Here is a 21,596-nt window from a genome sequence, read left to right on the forward strand (position 1 = left end):
ACAAGACAAAAGTTTTTAAACATTACTCTTTCTAGTAAGCAATGGTCTGGCACTGGTTCCTAACATTTGCTTCTGACCCTTTACAGCCAAGCCATGCCTACTTGTGACCCCTCGTCACAGGTTGCATGTGTCTATGAGCTGTGAACAGTTCAATTAGAGTCTGATTGTTTAATTTTAATAGTTTTGAGTCCCTAAGAGATAAAACTCTCCCACATGAGAAAAGTCAGAAAAAAGTAAACACAATTTTGTGTAGCAGAAATGTCTTTTCCACCTCTTGTTTTTCATCTTGCAACCCCTCCAATTTATCATGTGACCCACAGGTTGGAAAACACTAGTCTAGATAAAAATGTATTGATAAATGAAGGTTTTTAGACTTTTAAGTTGCATAACTGTTGTTTCAACTGAAAGACTGCAGTTTGATATATAGTCTCTGCTATGCCTATGCTGTTGAAACAGACATCTAAAAAATGTTAACCAAATTCAGCTGAGTTTTTACCTAGATGTCTTTTTGATCTGCAGATCACAAAATCGCTGTTCTGACTTGCTCAAGTATAAATTATGCAATGAAGAGCGGAAAAAAGACAAATATTGCAGATATAGATAAATGGGTACAGTAGGTAGGCAGATGTGAGCAGGAAAGAGGAAGAAAGGGGTAGCTGAAGTGAGGGATAGGGATGGAAAAGGAAAGGACAGGAAAGAGGAAGAAAAGGTTGTAGAAGAAGGGGAGGAAAGGGCAGGTGGAGGAGAGCTGCTCTTTGGGGTCTTTGAAAGCAGCAGGTCCTGGCTGGGAGCTTGACCCCATTTAGGATGAGCGAGAGACATAGAGAAGAGCTATGAGGGAGAGAGAGAGAAGGAGAGACTCCTCAGCCCTGCACTTAAAGGCTCTCTCCAGGAAGTCCTCATTCTTCCCAGAGCCCGCCGCCCCCCACCAACAGCAGAGAAAAACGAGGAAAAAGCCTTCATTTAGGATGAGTGGAAGGGAGCGAGAGTGAGAGTGAGAGGACCCCCATCCTCCTCTGAGGGGGGTCTTGATATCAAAACTTTCCCTCAGCGGGACGGAGATAAATGTCAGCAAGAAGGAAAGGTTTAGTGTCCTTTATCATTTTATTTAGAAATTGATTTGTGTGTGCAAAGCTTGTAATCAACCCATTTGACCTTTTCTGCATTTTGCGATGCTGAATTCAAAATGAGTGATCTATTGTTTGTCGCAGATTGACACAATTTAAGTTTTTTTTTGTTTTTTTTAAACCCGCAAGTAGTACAGAGGGGGAAGAAAACAAGGTTTCATTAAGTCCACAAAATACTCCACAAGTCAATGCGAGTCATTTTGGCTGTGTAGAATGTCATTTACTTGAGTATAGTGTACTTTTTGCTGCACTTTAAATCTGCAAAGGCACTAGTAACCAAAGCTGTTAAATACATTTTATATCTAAAACATATGATCTTATTAAATATGATGCATTGTTTACAGATTAAACTACCCAACAGTGTAAAGTAGTTAAAACCTCGACTGACTACAACAACAAATGCTGCGTACTGTACATGTTTATGCATCAGTGATAATAGTCCAATAGTAATAATATTAAATAATAATATTTCTTACAGGGGCCATCTTGCTGCGTAATGATAACTTTTACTTGCGATACTATAACTACTGTAAATTTTGCTCATAATACGTCTGTACTTTTACGAAAGTAAAAGTAGCAGTACCACCATGTGAAAATATCCTGCATTCAAAATCCTAATTTAGTAACAGACCTGGACACTTCTTCCACCACTGCATTCTGGTGCCTAAATATTGATTCTGGCTGCTATTCCATTTTTTTCTTTAGATGGCAAGTGAAAAGTCATCATAAACTAGAGACAACACTAGACACAGCTTTACAAAGAGTCCAAATGGGAACTGAACAAGGGGTTAGCAAAATGCCCAGATTTGTAGGCTGAGAGGCAACTGAATTTCTTAACTTTCAGTTTATATCTCCCTACTCTTTTTTTAAAATCAGCATTTTTAGCTGTCCCTGACCTCACTCTTGTTGGTTAAAAGGATCTCCGGCGGTAGATTATATATTATATATACTCTGTAGCTGATTTTGTCACGACTTTCAGGAGAATGTTAAACATTTTTGCATATCATATCAATATTTAGAAAAATAAGGTGTAAAAGTAATTAGGCTACACCTGTTTATTACAGTGTAATGTTACATATTTAATCAACAGTTCCTATTTTCAGCTGCTATCTGCAGGTTGGGAACATTATGTAAATGCTGTAAACGTATGTTGACACGTGTAGCTGGTGATGTGGATGGAAGCTGTTTTCAGGGAATCATAGGCAGCAACAAAAAGCATATTTCATAATGAATCCCATTTTTTAAATGTATAAGCTATCTCAATTTAGAGCCGATCCTCATGCCCAACCAAAACTGTAAATGTTATCATTCTGAACGGCCCTTTTATTTCAGAGCTACTTCAAGCTTCAACTGTGTGCCCAACACTTGTGTAGTTGTGAAATGGACAGTTCAGTAGTGTCTGTGCAGTGAAGTTGTGAGAAAAATGCTGCTGTATAAACAATTGTAATGACAGCCACAACTGCAAAAATACAACAATTTTCCTTTAAGGACACTTGTAGGATAGGTTCACATTTTTTCAAGTCTGTCTTAAAACAATGGTCCAATGCCCATATGAACATTGCAACAGTTTTTGCTTCCTGTAATCATTCGTCCTGCTCATACTGGACACTAAAACATCCCTTCCTAATGTGATTCCAGTGTAACAGATGGGGGACAAAATCCACAGTCCTCATTTAGTACAACATTGTCTGTGGAAACACTGTTCATTTGAGCACCAGACTATTGTTTTAAGACAGACTTGAAAAACTGTGAACCTATCCTTTTAAAATGTGAACACCTCAGGAGGAAATTAACAAGTGAATCCCCACAAGAAAAAACACGGAACTAGTTAGAAAGTCAGAAAACTTTTGTTGTCTTTCTGACTAGTGTGTTTTTCAGCTCACAGAACTTTCTGCCCTACAGAATAATTTTCAGATGTGTCAGTTAAAATCAGCCAGGATGGTGGGGGTTGAGTGGGATTAGCTGTTTTTGGCCACTAACACACACACACACACAGAGGTGTCAACCCAGCATGTTGAACCTCTCTAGTTGACTGTCAGCTGTTTTCTCGCTGTTGTGCAAAATTGGCAGAATTGTGTGTGTGTGTGTCAGAAGATGTACATGCTCCCAGCAAAATTACTGAAATAGTTATAAATCATTTTAAAAGGAAAAGTGAGTTTGAAATGAACGTGTACTTGCGTGATGTGATGTTTTCTGTTTATTCCAGTAGGCAGTGGCATCCATCTGTCTATATCTTTGTGCCTCGGTTGGTCTTTTTTGTAATTGTTTTCGTAAGAAAAGCGCTGAATGTAGATAGAATCTTAACAGTAGTTTGAATATGATGTAAAATTACAGTTTGACGTGGATCAAATTATTGAACATCTGGTGGGATTTCTGACATGTGGCACTGCCATATGTTTGCAGATAATTTGATTTTGCAAAGCAGTTTTCTTAAGTTCTGTGTTAAACTCTTCACAAGGTGATTTCCTTCATTTTTCATCATCAACGGAAGTGTTTATCAGTGTTTTTTAATGACTTCATATTACAGTCCTGTCAAAGTGGACAAGAACCAGAGCAAAGGAAGTTGGTGTTTGTTTCTTTGGTTGAACTTCCTTCACCTCATGAGCCTGACTCAGTTTTGCATTGTTGCTTGTTTTCTATGAATTTGTGCTTTTGACTTGTTGATAGACAGACTTGGCCTGTTGGAAGTTAATTGAGGATCTTACACATTCTTTTACTTGTGCCTGAGTTCATTCAAAACCTTCACTTTGTGTCCTTCCCAGCTATTTGGTGGCAAATTGAACCATGGCCTGGAGTTCTGGCTGAGCTTTGTTAACACATACAGCAAAACAAACCATTAACGGCACCAGAAAACAGTTAACTTTCATTTAGCTTCTGAATAGGAATTGTGTATAAAAAGACAACCATTTGTTGATATCTCTAAAAATAAAAACACTGGAGGTTTTTCAAGCAGCCCCCCAAGGAGAGAACAACCTGGCCAGTGGCCCCCACGTAATTTGAGACCCCTGCATTTGATTGTTTAAACTTGAACTGAACTGTTTATTTTCATGTATATACCTACTGTACAAAGTAATCACATACAAAGCAGTCATGTGGTGGAGTACAAGTGTTAAGGCATGTGTATTCTGACTTGTGTGTGTGTGTGTTTGCATTAGCCAGACAGGTTGGACTGATACTGATCACTTTAACGTGTTCATTGTGTGTGTGTGTGTGTTTGCATTGGCTGGGACTGACTCTGCTCCCTCAGAGGGACTATCATTGCTGGTAATCCTCTTCATGGTCGACTAATCTGTTTTCACCGGGGTCAGTCCTCCCTGCCTCCCTTTCCCTCCCTCCATCCTCTCACTGTCTCACCTCCCTCTCTTTTTTCTTTTCACCGCTCCTCAGCAGGGTTCCTTCCCTCTCTCCTTACCTCATTCTGCAAAGGTCACTTCTTCACTCTTCCCTCCTTCTCACCATAGTTCCATCAGTTCTTCTTTCTCCCTTTAATAACACTAATCTTATTACACAGAGAATCAAAGCTTTCATGTTTACCCCCTGTCCATTTGAAAATCAAACTAATGACGAGAGATTAGGGATCTTTGACCTTCCTTCCTCCTCAGATCCTCCATCTATCCTTTCCTCTACGTCACCTCTGATAATTTGACAATTATCGATGGAGGCCGATACCAACTTCTTTCAGAGAGTGAGATGAGAAGATCACTATCAGTCTTATGAATGTGCGTTGTAAGTATGGAGCTTGAGTCAGGACATGGATAGCCTAGCTTAGCATAAAGACTGGAAGCAGAGTGAAAAAGCTAACTTGGATCTGTCCAAGGAGATATTTTTTTAAAGTAGACTAATTTACACAATGTATCCCATTTGTGTAACCCATACCTGAACAGACATGTAAAATAGACAATTTTCAGCTCTGAGCATTTTGTACTGTTGTTGAAATAGCTTCAGCACGTAATTCCTTCTAAAACCAAATATTGTCTTTTTTACATTTCTCTTTCTGTTGTCCCTTTATCATAAAGCCTTTGGAGTAATGCAAATGCTTTTCTCAAGTCTGTTCATGTCGCTTTGACTTTAATTCTTTGTGCGTTCAGTGTGAACACACTTTTAGAGGTGATGGCAGGCATATTTCTTAATATTGGACGGAGCCAGGCTAGCTGTTTCCCCCTGCGTCCAGTCTCTATGCTAAGCTTCATACTTACACTACACAGACAAACTTGACAATATCTATCAACAAATTGAGCTCACTCCTCCTTCCTTCCATATTTTCCTCCCCTCTTATATTCAATCATCCTTTTCAACCCTTCAGCTTACCTCTGCTCTCACCACTGACAAAACCACAATCAGATTTCTTCCCATTTCCTACACACACACACACACACACACACACAGGCAAACTCAAACACATGGTCTAATCATATTTCTTCCTATCTAGAAGCAATCAGTGATAGTGTTGGCTGCTCCCGAGCGCCTTGACAATGCTGGCAGAGAGGGAGGCTGCACATGCTCTAATTAAATTAAATGTATGTGTGTGTGTAGTGGGGGGGACAAATAAATGTAGCTGCAGCATCAACACTGCTTGACCTGCCTGTAGCAGATGGGAAACAAAGGTTTGATGTGAAGAGCTCAGCTGAAAGTATTAAAGGTCGAAGCAGGATGTTGATCATCGCTGCTGCATTAACATGTCATTAGTGTTCTTCTTTTCAATTTACTGTTTTTGCACAGCATTTCTCAGACATCACATGTCAAAGGGTTTGTCCTGTCTTTTCCCCAAATATTCTGCTAATGAATTTTCAGTTCCTTGTCTGTTCAGTTATGATATTTACCAGACATTTCATGTCCTAAGACATTTTAAGTGTTAAAAACAACAAATGTAAAAGCTTTCCGGATCCTAAACCCTCTCTAGTTGAAAACACCATCTCACCTCTGCAAAACCCCAGAGTATGTCCAATAACAATTTTTTGATTTCCAATGCCACATTTTGAAAATGTTCGCTTTCTACAATATCTGGTACAATATATAAAAGGTAACTACGGTATGGTTAGAAAAAGATTGTGGTTATGGTAAATAAACTATATATGGTTAGGCAACTAACAGATTGTAGTGGCAATTAATAAAGATGAAAGTTAACTGCAGGTCTGCATGAAAGTTGGTCTCAATACACGAGCAAAAATGTACATTGTACAACTGTATATTGTTGTATGTTATCTGATGTGTAATCAGTTTTAAGAATAGAGGGAGGTAAACCACTCTGTTGCTTACTACAAAAAAGCTCTTTGCGTGGGCATCCGTGAACTAGTTTTTGACCACTAGTAGCACTGTGGAGAAATGTTTTTATGAGTGGGTCCCCGTTTGTATCGTGCACAAGGACAAAGCGTTACACATTCCTGCCAAAGGTTTCTCCCTGATTCACTGGCCACTGACAGTTGGCGCCGCTAGAAAGCATAGCAATGTGCCAACAAAGACAGGGAAGACGGCGACTGAAAGCTAGCAAACATGGATGTAAACAATGCAGGATTGTAAATGTAAATGCATTCATCCCATTTGTACTTCAAGTATACACATGCAAAACATGAAGAAAACTCCACAGTGCACCTTAAGAACTACTACTACTATAGTGAAGAACCTTATTGTATATGAAGCTGAATTTAACCAACACTCAAAGATCTCTGCGTACACAATTACATTTGGGTAAACTACCATTAGCTGTAACACAAGAAGGATTACTGTTTTTGTTATTTTTTTAAGTTTTCATGTCTCTCTGAGTCCCTTTGGGCTTCCAACAATTAGATACTAACTAGACTCTAAATTCCCAGTAAATACACAATACAGAGCTCTGTCATGGACTGGCAAGTGTGTCCTTAGAGAACGCTCCCCTCCCCTGAGACCCTGGAGACAAATAAGCATAGTGCAGAGATGTGTCAGAGCGGAGTGCTGCATATTATGCTTTTCCCTGTTTTTTTTTAAGATATAAAGCCTATCTGTCTCCCACTAGTTTCACACCATTACAGCCAGGGCATATTAGTGATGTGGCTGCTAATTGTGAAAGTACTTGGAGAGAGATGCTGATGAAAATGACTGGAGGCCTCGTTTACATTGAGCTCAATGCTGAATTTTCCATTTTTCGCACACACAGAACAGATGTGAACATGTAAGTGCTGTCCGTGAAATGAAAGCTCAGAATATGTATTTTTGGGTTGGTTTTGTCTGTTAAGACTGCTGTAAGTATGCAATCTCTGTATGCGAAATGATAGAATAAATGGTCTTGAAGCTCCCGTGTAAACGCAGACTTCTCTGCCTGAAGCCTGGGCTGTCTGGCAGACAGACAAAACCCATTAGCAAGGCTCTGTTAGCGATCGTCTTGTAAACCGAGGCCCTGGGCATTCATTAGGCATCAATCAAAGGACGAGGTGCGATAATTAAATGATGAGTGCAAATGCTTAACGGTGTTCGGTACACCAGGCCACTTTACTGTGACACTTGGAAATGGATGGAAGAAAGATGATGTTAGTCTCTGTGTAGATGGCTGAAACTGGTTAATTTATTCATCGAAGTTATTAAAGAAAGTGAATTTCAAAAGCTTGATGATGCCTACAAATGCTGGTGGAGCAAAGGGAAGTCAGGGTGCTCCCATTGGCTCTCAGTAATCATCGTTAAATTACACTCAATTTAGGATTTCACAGACTTTGTTCCTTTCAAAGCTCAGAACGTATCAGTAGGCATTTAGTATGTCGACTCTTAAAAAAAATTAAACACCAGAACCAAGTTTGGGATCTGTGATGCACCGCAAACTATAACAATGCTTAGGCATCCATCCATTTTCGAAGTCGCTCATATGTTTCAGGGTCGCAAGGTTGAAGAGGCAATGGACTTTAAATATTTATTGAATGTTACTCTGAAAAATAAAGCCCATTATAAACTGAAATGATAAGGGCCTTAAGGCAACTCCAGTAATATTACAAATACATACAAATCTTGAGGCTCCATCTAGTTAAATGTAGTTTTATTATTTTTGTGTATATTGAGCTTACATGGTGCATTTTAAATTTATGCTTAAAATTTAACAGAAATTTAAATATAAATCCTTGGTGTTTGTTTCATTTATTGTTCTGCAGTGATGGTGCTCCCTACATTAGGGTTGTCTAGAGGGTGTGAACTTTTGGTAAAATTGAAGAGAACCCAAGTTTAGTTAGTTAGTCGCAACTTGATTTAAGTCTAATTACTAACTAACACATACACAACACTGCACAGAGTGGGAGAAATGGGATCAATAGGGGCTCATAACATATTTTACCCCAGGGTTTACTAATATCACATCTACACTTTACATTCATCTCAAGAATTCAACAGTTGTTCTTTCACAGAAGAAAGCAGAAATACCTTGAGTGCCTGTGTTGAAAGCATCATAATACACAGCAGTAGACATACACTAAAATGATATTTGCAAAGCGTTTTCCATTCCTTTTGTAAATGGAGAGAAAATTAGGCTTTCAGAAAATACAGTGATTTCCCAAGAGATTACTGAGCTCATTTTATATAAAACGTCATCACAGCTATACCCATATGATTAGATAATACACCTGGAATAGTGGTGTGTTATGCCGTCATAACATTTTACAATTTATGCTGAAAAGTTTTCCTTTACGGTAAGAAAAGATACTGTTGTAATGCTATAAATTACTATTCTCAACATCAACTGTGTTAGTACTGCAATCATATCTAGAGTTAAGAAGGCTCTGGATGTTTTTAAGCACATGACATATTTCATAGCTTGCTGTTATATATATGTACTGTATGTATGCATGTGTGTCAGTGTACTCCCTGCTCTGTCAGTAAGGCTGAGCTCCAGTAGAGCTGACAGCTTGCTGTGACAGAGAGCCTTAAACAAACCCACTGGGTCGGCTGCTGCACAGGAGAAATGCCTTTGATTCTATTAGGCCTGTGTGTGTGTGTGTGTGTGGCCTGTTGGCTTAGAGATTTGGGTGAAGAGGTGAAGAACATCCTTACTGCTGTGTTTTATCTCCAAGCACTCTTTGATCCTTTGCTCTGTCCAGGAGTGTGTTGAGAAACAGAAAGTGGTGCTATTTTATGCATAATTATATGTAATGATCATCAACATGATCGTTTAGTTCTGGCGTCTCCGACTTATTTGTCAGTTTGTTCACACTGATGTGGAAGCTTCTTCACTTTAATCTGTCCTCAGTTTCTTTTCATTTTGCTAAAAAGTGGTCTTTGAAACAATGCCATAATTACAGTAAGTGCTATAAAAGCGATATATAGAATCAAAGGTCCACTTCTTAATTGATTTGGAGCTTTCAATCTCTACTCATGGTTGACTGAGTGAAGACCATGAGCCTAGATTCTCTTCACCATATATTGTTCCCAAAGGTCAAGAGCGATCATTCATTTATAGAAACAATGGTTTGATTTACATGGGTTATAGTATTTCTTTAAATGTTTGTGCCACAGCTGCGAATATATGATTCTTTATGCTCATACTAAAGATTAATTTGAACGTTTTAATGCTAGCAGCTTCCAAAAATGTTCCTTTTTTTTCCTCCATAAGAGAGTAGAAAAGCTTCTCAAAGAGCATTCAGCTGGGTCACATAAACAATATAAACACTGATCGCGATAGAAAATGTCCTCAATAAAACATTTTTTAATTTTGATACACTGTCAATAGAGGCTATATTGCTACAACAACCAATCATATGGCAGTCTTTTAGGAGCAGAGAGCCCACTTCCCAAAATAGACACAGCGCATGCTATTGTTCTGGTATCAAAAGTCAGAGTCGGATGAGCGCTCCCTCTGAGAAAACGTTTTCGTGTCGGCACAGAAAGCAACAGTCACGACATACAGTCCCATACGGGGCTACGGTACTTTAAGGCCGACTTGAAACAGATTGTTGGTGCAGGTTTTCAGCTTAGTGCCAAACACGTGCCCCTTGTTAAGAGACACATCACACGTACTGTTGCTTTTTTAATGGCAAAAGATATGATAGATTTAGACTGACAACATTGAATATTTTAGTTTACTTTTGTATAATTTTTAATCTAAATAGATTCTGGTTGCGGTTCAATTTTTTGGTCATTTAAATAAATAAATCTCACTTGAGGGAATCTTTATGTTCAACATAAATAGTGATTTAATTTATATTGTGATATTTCAATATTGGCTGATATGAGAAAAAGGCCAATAAAAATAGAGCCATTATCTGCCTGATACTACAGTATATCATCACATCTGCATGTCATAACTAACTTTTTAATCGACAAGACGTTCACTGTAGCTCAAGCAAGGCGTAGACAAGGTTACATTATTCTGCTTTATGTCTGTTATAAGCAGGAAAAGCCAAATTACCCCTTAAACACTGTATTTGAACATCTCGCGATCCTAAGTGTAGACCAAACTAACCCAGACCAGCAGAAGTGCAGCAGTGTTTCCAGCACTGTCCGTCCTGTCCCAAACAAAGCCTGTTACAGTACTCGCTGGGTATTTCCAATTAGGCCACGCTTGCTTAACACTGCTGTCTGGTGAATATCTCCAAAATGCAGGTTACACCGGACTTATAAGTAGATGTCGTCTTATTTTAACCACTGTGTGGGTTAGGCTTTAACCCATGGAGTCAGAGCTTCATTTACATTTACTTGTAGAGGTTTGAAGAGTGTCCAGTAATTCACTTACTGTAAGAGGCCTGAAGTATCTGGTATTTAACTTATTTTTGTCCTCTCTAAAAGCAAGCATTTGTGTAGAGGGAAAAAAATAAACTTAAACCTGGCCCAATTTCTTCAGCATTTATTATATCATCAGGTATTACGGACTAGAGTTTTTAATGATAGATACAGTAAGTGCATTTCTTTGACCTGCATTTAGTATCTGTGCATATTAAATACAGAGAGGGAGGAGTGACGGTCTGATAAATTGTATCAATGGAATTTTTTTGTTCGTTTTTTGATTGTGTTGTTTCCAGTCCCGGTGCTATCACATTTTACAATCTGCTTTATCAAAAATATTGTTTGTTACAGATATGGACATCTCTGCTTCACAAGCTTCTTTTGGGAAACTCCATGGAAAGATGATATCACTCCCAGCGGACCTGCAGACTTTCATTTATCTAGAGTGGAGACAGAACTTCACACGGAGCTGCATCTGATCTGTCACCGTCCATCTCCTAAGTCCCTGATGAAGACAGACACTGAATGGACAAACTCTACCATGTGCCCAAAACCGCAGAAGAGTGTTGTTGAAGTTCCCACACTGGATGCATAACTAACTGCAGCTTTTTGAAAATGCACGACACATTCCTCCAATTAGAAACTGAACAAACCCACTTTCTTTCCTGCTGTGTTCAGGTGACTGTGTGATTCTGTCGCCTACAAGGAAAGGCCTCCATACATCACTCATGCAGGTTGTGGATGACAAACACTGCTGAAAAGTCCAACTGAAATTAAATTGTGCTTTTTTTTCTCTGCTACAGTATACATATCTTCTCTGTAAATCACTTCATTTTAAACCAGATTTGTTAAAAGCAGTAACAACACAGTTCTATCATAGGCGGACCGACATCAGCTTTCCTGCTAAAGTCTCCTTCTCTAACTTACGAACAGTAACACACGTCATGTTCTGCACCTTAGCTTGATGAACGAGCGACCAAACAAACATTCTAGATAGCTAATGATGTGTAAACATACTTGCAAATGTCCCTTTGTCTTCTTTTAAAACGTGTCACTGAACGGTTTACATGTCTGAACTTGATGCTATTAAAATCAGAGCACTTCTTATGTGTTACTGGATATTACTGCCATAATCATTTTGTAATAACTCTTGATATGCGTGTAAACAAGCTTTAACTATGCCATCCTCATCCTGAAACTCTGCATGGTTGGGTCAAGACTGTCAAAGCAAAACCACAACGATAATGGTTTGTATGATTATGTTTCTAGAAAAGCGCCTGGTAGTCAAAATTCAGAAAAGGCTACACTACATTCAGCTTATTTGGAGCCATCTGAGAGGCCATCATTACCTCAAGAGTGTAATTCACCTGCAGTAAGTCAGCATGGCAAACAGCATCACACACACCAAGAAACAATAAAACACACAGAGTTATGATCTGACCGAGCTGATGAGGGCGTAACAGACAGGATGGGAGTGGTGTCCCTCTTTCTTTACAGTACTTTACAACAAAGTATTGTAATTGAAACCATCCAAATGTCCCTGAAAAACTTGATGCTCCTTATTAGCTGTCGGTTGAGTCTTCTATAAAATACCAAACAAGAGAGCAACAAAGTCCCTGTACGGTTTGCCATGAAATCAACAGATGAACATACACTACATTAGAAGATAAAGGAAAGTGTGGTCACTGACAAGATATTATTTGGTCAATGTGAAATATTTCTGTCAATTTGCTGATTTGATTTCCACCTCAAAGACTGACTGCGGGATTTTCTTGATGCCTTATATTCTGCAGCAAAGACACAATGTGCTTGACTCTGCGTGTGTCCATGTGTTTCTGTGCTGGATGTAAAAACAAAAAAGGCAGAGAGAGAGGAGATTGTCACAGTGTGAGCAAAACAGATCATACAAGCCACTTAGCAGCACTATAGCCAACTGGTACAAGGGAGCGAGAGGAAAATCCAGCCATGCCAGCGTGCCAATATAGTTTACCAGCTCGCTGAGAGGCAGGCAGCACCTGACAGATGCCACTTGGGAGCATAATCCCAGAGGGCTGAAAAGATCCTCCACATGACGGGAAGCCAGTGAAGCAGGAGGAGACTGGAATACCAAACGACAAATTGCAATGTTTAATGAAATATCTATCTCTCTCTTCCTTTTTCACTGTGCTTAGAAGCTTCATAGTGCCAAAATAGAGTCAAATGAAAGGAAATTAACACATTTCTACAAGGCCTTTATTAACTGACAATGTAAAATATAGAGCTGCAATGATTAGTTGGTAAACAAAAAAAGCAAAAACAATCAGCTACTATTTTGATGACTGATTAATTGTTTGAATCATTTCTTTAGCAAAAATGCCAATCATTCGCTGGTTTCAGATACTCAAATGTTTAGATTTCCTGTGTTTCTTTGTCTTGTAGGATAGTAAACTGAAAATCTCCAGGTTTTGGACTGTTCGTTGGACAAAACAAGTAATTTAAATGTCACCTTCAGCTCTGAGAAATTGTGATGGGCATTTTTCAGTATTCTATCACAGTTTACTGACAAAACAATCAAGAAATGAATCGTTAGTTGCAGCCCTAGTAAAATATGGTTAATGTGAAACATTATTATTATTATTATTATTGGCAGTAGTAGTAAAAATAGGGTAGTATTAATATATTAATTTTAAATTCAACCAGGTATTGTTTGTTTAACAACAGTAGTTTTTCCTTACAGAGCATGACAGACTCAATGAAATTATATCTTTCAGTAAAATTGCTTGTCAGATTCGTCCTTGATCCTTAGTATAAGAACAGGAGCATGTAAGCAATCCTGGGCCTCTTGCAGCAGGCCTGCAGCTGCGTTATGGTGGCCACATCATACTTCATCAGTTTATTAATGTGATCATTAAAAACCTATTGTATTTGTAACATTTATTATAGGATTACAGTAGTTTCTTTGGGATGGGGGTTAAATCTCTCTCTCTCGTTCTCTCGTGCTTGCCACACAGCTTTGGTGAAACAAACAAAAGGGGTGCTTTGAATGGCACGTGCTCTGGGCGTCAGTCACCTGTTTCCTAGCAACAGGCACAACAGAAAAGCACCTGTGGCTCTGAATAGGAGGCTGTGTAGCCCTTAGTTTGACAAAAACCAGGGGGAAATTAAAAAATATAGGATTTCTTTATTACTATTAGTAGAAGATATGTGCCATAACATATAAAAGGACTAATATGCCCCAAACAATTTAATTTGGTAAGGCAGCCTATTTCATAGCCCATGATAATGAGCTTAACAGCCTTCTTCAGTATTATTTTTTATTATTAGTAATAAGTTTCTAAATCAGCTCTGAAAGTAGACTGTTCACTGTTAATATAGGCAACAGCCTATTTTAAAATTCAAATATTGTTTACCCAGTTTGTACTTTTTGTACTGTTGATGTGATGGTGACCATGATAGGCTTATTAATGCTATAATGAATCATTTGGTTATTTTAAAATGGCCACCACATTTACTTTATTTTGATTTTCATCAAAAATGTTCCATATTGTAACATAACCTACCTGTTTTCTGTTGCTGCAAGGAGCAAATTTCGTTACCATTAAAGTTTTATTTGCTGTAACATTAATTTTTGCTCTATTCTTAGATATTTTACAAAGTGATATGAAAATATCAGCACAGACTCTGTAGCCTGCAGAGGACATGCGCAAAATTATGGGAATTAAACTGTTTACATGTTGTGTATTTTGTAGCTACACACACACACAAAACAGATGACAGAGGGAGTAATTTTTTTTTTTAGGTCTCGCGCTCCGACGTCACCAGAACCTCGAGCCCCTGCATGCAAATCACGTCTCCGCTCGAGCCTCTCCATTGGCCGTCTCTCGCTCATTTAGCTGCTGTCAAAGCGCGCGGCCCGGGCACGCTCCGGTAACTTTTCCCAGTACAGCTTCAACCAAAGTAAGCTCAAACAACCGGTTTCTATTCCTCCCGGCGCTCGCGGATGACAGTAAAAAGGCGAAAAGGGGAAGTACGGAGCAAGTTTACCTCAGAGTGGATTTCATCTTGAAACTACAGCACCTTTTCATCCCTCTCCGTTTCTTTCACTCTTTATCTCGCGCTTCCTCGGAGGTTTAGCTGCGCGCGGGCCAGCCTGAATGTTTCCGTGTGTTTGACTGAGAAGTGTTGTCCTACCAAGACGAGGTGAATGTACAGCATCATGATGGAAACGGACTTACATTCCCCCGTGGTGCCCCAGACCAACCCATCCAACCCGGGGGGACACGCGGGGGCCGGTGGCAAGGTCCCCCAGGACAGAATCAAGAGACCCATGAACGCCTTCATGGTCTGGTCCCGGGGCCAGCGGAGGAAAATGGCACAGGAGAACCCCAAGATGCACAACTCTGAGATCAGCAAGCGGCTGGGCGCAGAGTGGAAGGTGATGACCGAGGCGGAGAAGAGGCCGTTCATCGACGAGGCGAAGCGGCTCCGGGCCATGCACATGAAGGAACACCCGGACTACAAGTACCGGCCGCGGAGGAAGACCAAGACGCTTCTGAAGAAGGACAAATACTCGCTGGCCGGCGGGCTCCTCGGCTCCTCTGCGGGTGTAGGGATGGGCGGCGGGCAGCGACTGGAGAGCCCTGGAGGGTGCCACGCAGGGGCAAATGCGGGCTACGCCACGCACGTGAACGGCTGGGCTAACGGCACATACTCGGGCCAGGTGGCGGCTGCAGCGGCGGCGGCTCACGCGATGATGCAGGAGGCGCAGCTGGCATACACGCAACACCCGGGCACCGGAGCTCACCCGCACCACCCGCATCCACATCATCACCCGCATCACCACCCGCACAACCCACAGCCAATGCACAGGTACGACATGAGCGCCTTATCTTACAGCCCCATCTCAAACTCTCAGAGCTACATGAGCGCCTCTCCACCGGGCTACGGCGGGATCACCGGCTACACTCACCAGCACCAAAGCTCCGGTGTCTCCCCGGTGTCCGGGACGATCGGAGGGACTTTGGGGTCCCTTGTGAAATCTGAGCCTAGCGTGAGCCCCCCGGTTTCCACCGCGCGCGCACCGCCGCCGTGCCCTACGGGGGACCTGCGGGACATGATCAGCATGTATCTGCCGACCGGCGAGGCGGCGGGGGACTCCAGCGTTCATAGCAGACTGCACGTGCTCCACCCGCAGCACTACCAGAGCAGCGGCTCCACTCCGGTAAACGGGACGGTTCCTCTGACTCATATTTAAATCTCTAAATGTACTATAAGCACTACAAACCACAACCAAATATTTAAAAACCTAGATGTGGGCGCAGGCTGCTGATGAATTGTAAATTATAGGCGGTTATAGCCATAAAAATGCAATCACTTTGAACAAACTTTTTTATTGTAATTTTTATTTTCTTTCAGTGATGGATTTCTGTCTGTCCGAGCTAAAGGAAAGCGCATCCGATTTACTTTTGCTCTCTGGAAGAGAGCATGCCAAGTTTTGACACGATTTAAATTATAATCCGTGAAGGCTGGTGCATTTTGAAGGTTATTTTTTTTTTCGACTTTTCTGTGGAATTAAAAAGGCACCAGCTGTGTGTTTGAGGGACCCTGAAAACCTGTTTAAAAAGGGAACCGTATAATAAATGGAGGGCGGTGTGGAAGATGTGTTTAAAAAAAGTTTCTAGGCTGCAATTTAAATTGATTTCCAGTTTTAATGCTTGTAAACATGTGAGTCAGTCGGTGTAATTTGAATTTGTTTTTGTTGTTGTAAAATCTTGTAAATTGTGAATAAATAGGCCTACTGAAAACGCTTTTATGCAATTGTACATAATTTACAAAATACCAAGCCCCTATTCCGGCTGAAGACGAAACCATTTTGCGCTGAGTTTAATACATTTTTCAAAAGGGTTAGAGTTTAGTGGGGTATTTATTTTTTTCAGGAGACTTAATCAGGCTCATGTAAACTGTACCTCCAATATTTGATGTTTATTTACATTTATTCCATCTCTGAACTATATTTAAAATGCTGACGAGCTTATTGTGTCGTTGCAGTGAATACGGGTTTAATGAAGTCTCGGAAAACAGTAAAAATCTGGTCAAAATGCAAATGACATCAAAAGAAGAAGAATTACAACATTAGAGGCAGACATGTTTTCCCCCTTAAAGATTAATTTATTTATCAGTCGGGCTCCTAATTGATTATTTCTCTTAAAAATAATGGAAACAATTATATTTAGCTTTTTTTCCCCCAGGTAGCAGAAAAATCAGTTAAACCTTCTAATTACCTATCTTAAGATGACACAAATCTTGATGATATGCATTTTATCAATATAAATTCATATTGGAGCTCATAATGGGTAATGAGTCATATTAAGGTGATGGGAGTTATGTGAAAATAGGGTCTTTTAATGGGGAAATGGGAAATAGCCTATGAAAACAGAGGACAGGCCTACATTTTTTCCTGAAATTAAATTTTTTTTGTTTACATTTGAGTTTCCTGCCCTAGGATTTAAGGATATCTGTAACTGTAAAGTTGTGTTTAATATCTTATATGCCCACAATATAATAACATATATGATCACATATTTTGTTTGATTTTCTCTCCAGGGAGATTAATATACAAAATATTAGCCTGATAATGTCCTAATTTTCCATTTGTCTGTCATTTAAAATGGGGCCACGGTCTCCAGGACTCACACATTAGTGTCTGTATTTAAAACAAAAGCACATTTTCATGTTTTTTTTAAATTATTTATTAATGCCAGAACATACATAGAACATGCAACATAGAAACAAAAGGGATTATAGGGATTTATTCTATATTCATCATGTTGTGTTATATAGTCATTTCTTATTTTCTATCTCTGTTTCTTACATTCTTGCAAGTGCTGAAAATGCAGTAGGATATTTTCAGCTAAATCCCTTTTCCCGTGAGCTAGCCTTACTGTATCCTGATTATTAAAATCACCTGCATGTAAAATATGTACACTACAGGATGAGAAGGCCTTTCTATCGTTTTATCCCAATATACTTATTTTCTCCCCTCAAATTCTGGCACAATTATTCATCAACTGCATCATGGCCAACTTGATCATGCATCATTTAAATGGACTTTATGACCTTGACAGTCAGACCCACTTTCATATGCTGAATTTGTGGTCCTATTTGTTGGTATAATATTGCACTCATAGGCCAAGCAAAGCAAAGTTAAATTTTTTTTTGTACCTGCTTCAGGGTCATGACCTCAGTAATCTAGATCTCAAGCAAAAGTAAATCTGACAACAAGAGTATCCGCTGGTCAACGAACAACTAATTCTTCAGCTGGCCTCAATGGGGCCCACTTCAACCCCGCCTCCACCTGGGTCCCTCACAGGTCCTCAAATCCTACCCCATCTCACCCCCAGCATCAAACGCCTGCACCTGTGTGCGCGCAATTCTCCTGGCTGTTAAATTATTTCCTTCTTTAAATGTGATGGCTGAATCACTGCAGGCCCTGGGGTAGGATGGGGTAGGGAGGGAGGAATGAATGAGCGTGGAGGAGGGGGAGGAGGGAGAAGGCGAGGAGAGGAGGTTTTTGTGTTGGAGGAGAATGGGGATTAGTCCTGGTGGAAGCTGGGGCAGCCCGGGGGTCACCCCCAACAAAAAGCCCAGCAAACAACACCCCTGGTTTTATCAGACTAATTCCCACTGGGGTCTGGACTTAAAAACAAGAGGGCAACGTGGATGCAAATCACATAAAATAAAGCTGTTTCCATGGATGTCAGGTGTTTAAACTGAAGGTATTTATTAGACGCCTAAGTCCTGAATAATGTTTCCTAGTGTGATTTTTTTCTTTGTTAAATTTCATATCAGATTGCTTTAAATTTGGGTCTGTCTTTGCTCTTTGGTAAAAACGAATAAAATTTGGATTGATATGTGAAGGGTTTACGAAATAACTTTTTTTTAAATAACTTTACTACCTTAATACGTAAACATACATTGAAATAAAATCCACCAAACCTGTATAAAAATGAGGATGTTCACTTTAAAAAGGAATAATGCACAAACATGTTTTTCTGATTTGTGGTGGTTGTTAAGAAAATACATACTTAACCACCTTTTTACTACTGCATGACTCTTAATTAATAAATGTGAATTCTTGTTTTCTCATTGTTTTAGATGATTTTCCATCACATTAAAATATCGCCAAAGCCAACTCGCCTGGGATAATTTAAAGAGCTACTTTAGTGACAGTCAGTATCCACGGCTGCTTATTAATCCCTAAATGAATTCCACATTTGCAACGACTGGTAACTGATTAATTGAAAGAAGTTTGAGAGGCTGTAAAAAGATTTGTTGTTCAGACTTAATACATAAACTGACACTAAAACGTATTTTTGGGTATATTATATTTGTATTGCTGAAAATACTATTAAAACGGTTGCCAGTCATTTATTTCAGAAAATGCTAAACTCAAAAGTTAAACTGTCAAAAGGGAAGGAGGCAGAGATGTTAACAGATCATCTTTTGAGTATTTATAAACTTGAGGTCCTTGAGGGAATTTAAAAGATGAAGACATTTTAAGAAGACTAAAAATGAATTTGAGGGGTGAAAAGGAGAAGTATAAAGTTCAGTGTGTTTTTGTTCAACGCGATAATGCTGGGATTATTGCCTCTAAATATTGCTCTAGTTGGACTTTTTGATCAATAATGTCTTCAGTATGGTGGTTAGAAACTGCAAGATCAAAGATGGACGGATTTTGTCACAATAAACGTTTTCTGTAAAACTACTGTGAGGAGCATCATCCACTAAACCTCAAGGTATGACAAGAGATTTTCCTCCAAATTCTCCAAATATCCAAATCCATGAAATGTCTGGGAAGAATAATTTACAAGATATTATAATCTGAAAAGTGTGATGAATCAAATTATCAGGTTTATCATCAGGTCCTGATGTGACATGATGATGAAAGCGTCACATTTGGCCTCACTGAAGCTCAGGTAAGAAGAAATGACGAATATCTGCATCACTTTAAGGCAAGAATCAGTGTTTGTAATAGGATACTTTGATTGATCAGTCAATAATACAGCCTCATATCCAGTGGCCCCGGATGCTCCCTTTGGCCCGTCACTGAGGCTGGAGGCTGGACCCATCCACAGCCATGTGTCTGCAGGTTTTCATCCTCTCCTCATGTTCTGCTTGGCACATGCTTGGACACCGCTGCTCTGGCACTTCCCACTTCATAACCCCATGCACCCCCATCCCGCGTGCTCCCGGTGTCCTAAACGTGGCTAATCGGCATCAGTTTATCACGCCTCCGCATATTTCCCTCCCTCTCCTCCTATAAAAACCCTCACCTCCGACGTTGGACCCGGTTCTGTTATGGGAGATTACGGGGGACCGATTGCACAAGACCGAATGTGGCGCGAGGAGATTAGCCGGGATGCCATAGAAAATAGCAACGGGGCCAACGGATTCCTCGCGAGGGGGCCTTATCGTGCAATTACACGTTGACACGTTTTAACCATTTTTCAGCCTCTTAATCCGAGGCGCCCCTCCTCCCCTTTCCTCCCCCTTCTCTCTCCAAAAGCAGACCTATTGGTGCTCAGGGAGCCTCGGTGCTCTCTGTCTGACTCTCTCCATCACTCTGCTGCTGTCTGAAAAGTCTGCCTCATTTTCTCTCTTTATCACCCACTGTTAATATTTCAAAACATTTCAAAAGGGAAAAAAATACCAAAGAGTTGCTCGCAGTTTGTCTCTGTCTATCTCAGTTTCAAAAACTTTAAAAGCTAAATTAGAGTATTGAAAGTTTACTCAGGTTTAGAGTTACAAAGTCTTTAAGAAGATCACTGAGGAATATTGCAAACTAAATTAATAAAGGGCAATTACACAGAACAAATTTAATAAGATTAGAAATAGAATAAAGTACAAGAGAAAATCTAAATATAGGAAGAAAAACCTTTGGTACTAATTTGAACACAGTTTATGACTTGACAAAACAAAACCCTACAAGCATCCTGTAAATACACGGCCCCATGACTGGCTGGGACGCTGATTCTTGCCTTCAGGATGTGTGTATCTTGGTAGTTACACTGTGACACCATTACATTGCGGCTTTCACTGGACCCTCAGATAACGGAGTCCAAATTTGAACTGGTTGTTGTCGAAAGTGAGTACTGAGCCAAACTGACTGGAAAGCTACTTAAAAACAATATCTTAGAATAATGAGTATAGGAGTATTTTCCATTAGTCTTATTGTGTGATTACTATATACTGTAGGTGGGTTGGGATAAAGCACTGCACAACACTGCATGTTACGGCTGTCTTTTGTCAGTCATGTCACCAAGGTTGTAGCCAGGATTTTAGAAATACTGAGGTCAAATACTGAGGTGTGTGCACATATACACACACACACTACCGCTCAAAAGTTTATAGTCACCTGTTATATTGATGTTTTTCTTCTTTCCTTCAATAATGGCTATTTAAACATAGATAAAAACAGCTTAATTATACAATAAAATCTATTATTTACATTTGAAAGAGTTTTAGAATAATTCAATGATTAAGACTTCCGTTTAGTCGATGTCCCCACAGTGTTGTATGACAGGGGAGAAGACAGTTTTTCCCCTAAATACTTTTCGATTCTTTATTTGTTTTCCAGTCTAGAAAAGCATAAGTGACCCAAAATCATTTTTGAACCACAATGGTGCAATTGGGCTCTAAATATTTTGGGAACCTGTTTTTCTTTGGGCCCTCTGCAGTCTCCTCATTGGTTAGATTGAATAGGTTTAAACTGATTTGTCAGTCCAGAGTATGTTCAGCTGCTCTTCCGTGTTCCAACAGTGC

The 21,596-nt window shown here is 39.8% G+C and overlaps 1 protein-coding gene and 1 long non-coding RNA gene across 2 annotated transcripts in view; one reads left to right on the forward strand and one right to left on the reverse strand.

The window, feature by feature from the left end:
• Positions 1-21,596, reverse strand: part of LOC122871808 — a 93,731-nt gene that overhangs the window by 33,742 nt on the left and 38,393 nt on the right. The gene's annotated exons all lie outside the window — the stretch shown is intronic.
• Positions 14,424-18,691, forward strand: sox1b (SRY-box transcription factor 1b). Its single transcript, XM_044187209.1, has one exon. The coding sequence runs from the start codon at positions 14,980-14,982 to the stop codon at positions 16,027-16,029; it is 1,050 nt and encodes a 349-aa protein (XP_044043144.1). The 5' UTR covers positions 14,424-14,979; the 3' UTR covers positions 16,030-18,691.

This window comes from Siniperca chuatsi, linkage group LG24 (assembly GCF_020085105.1).
Source record: "Siniperca chuatsi isolate FFG_IHB_CAS linkage group LG24, ASM2008510v1, whole genome shotgun sequence".
Lineage (NCBI taxonomy): Eukaryota > Metazoa > Chordata > Actinopteri > Centrarchiformes > Sinipercidae > Siniperca > Siniperca chuatsi.

Excerpts from the sequence above, each read along its gene's own strand:
- sox1b (XM_044187209.1), top strand. The coding sequence starts at position 14,980 with ATGTACAGCATCATGATGGAAACGGACTTACATTCCCCCGTGGTGCCC.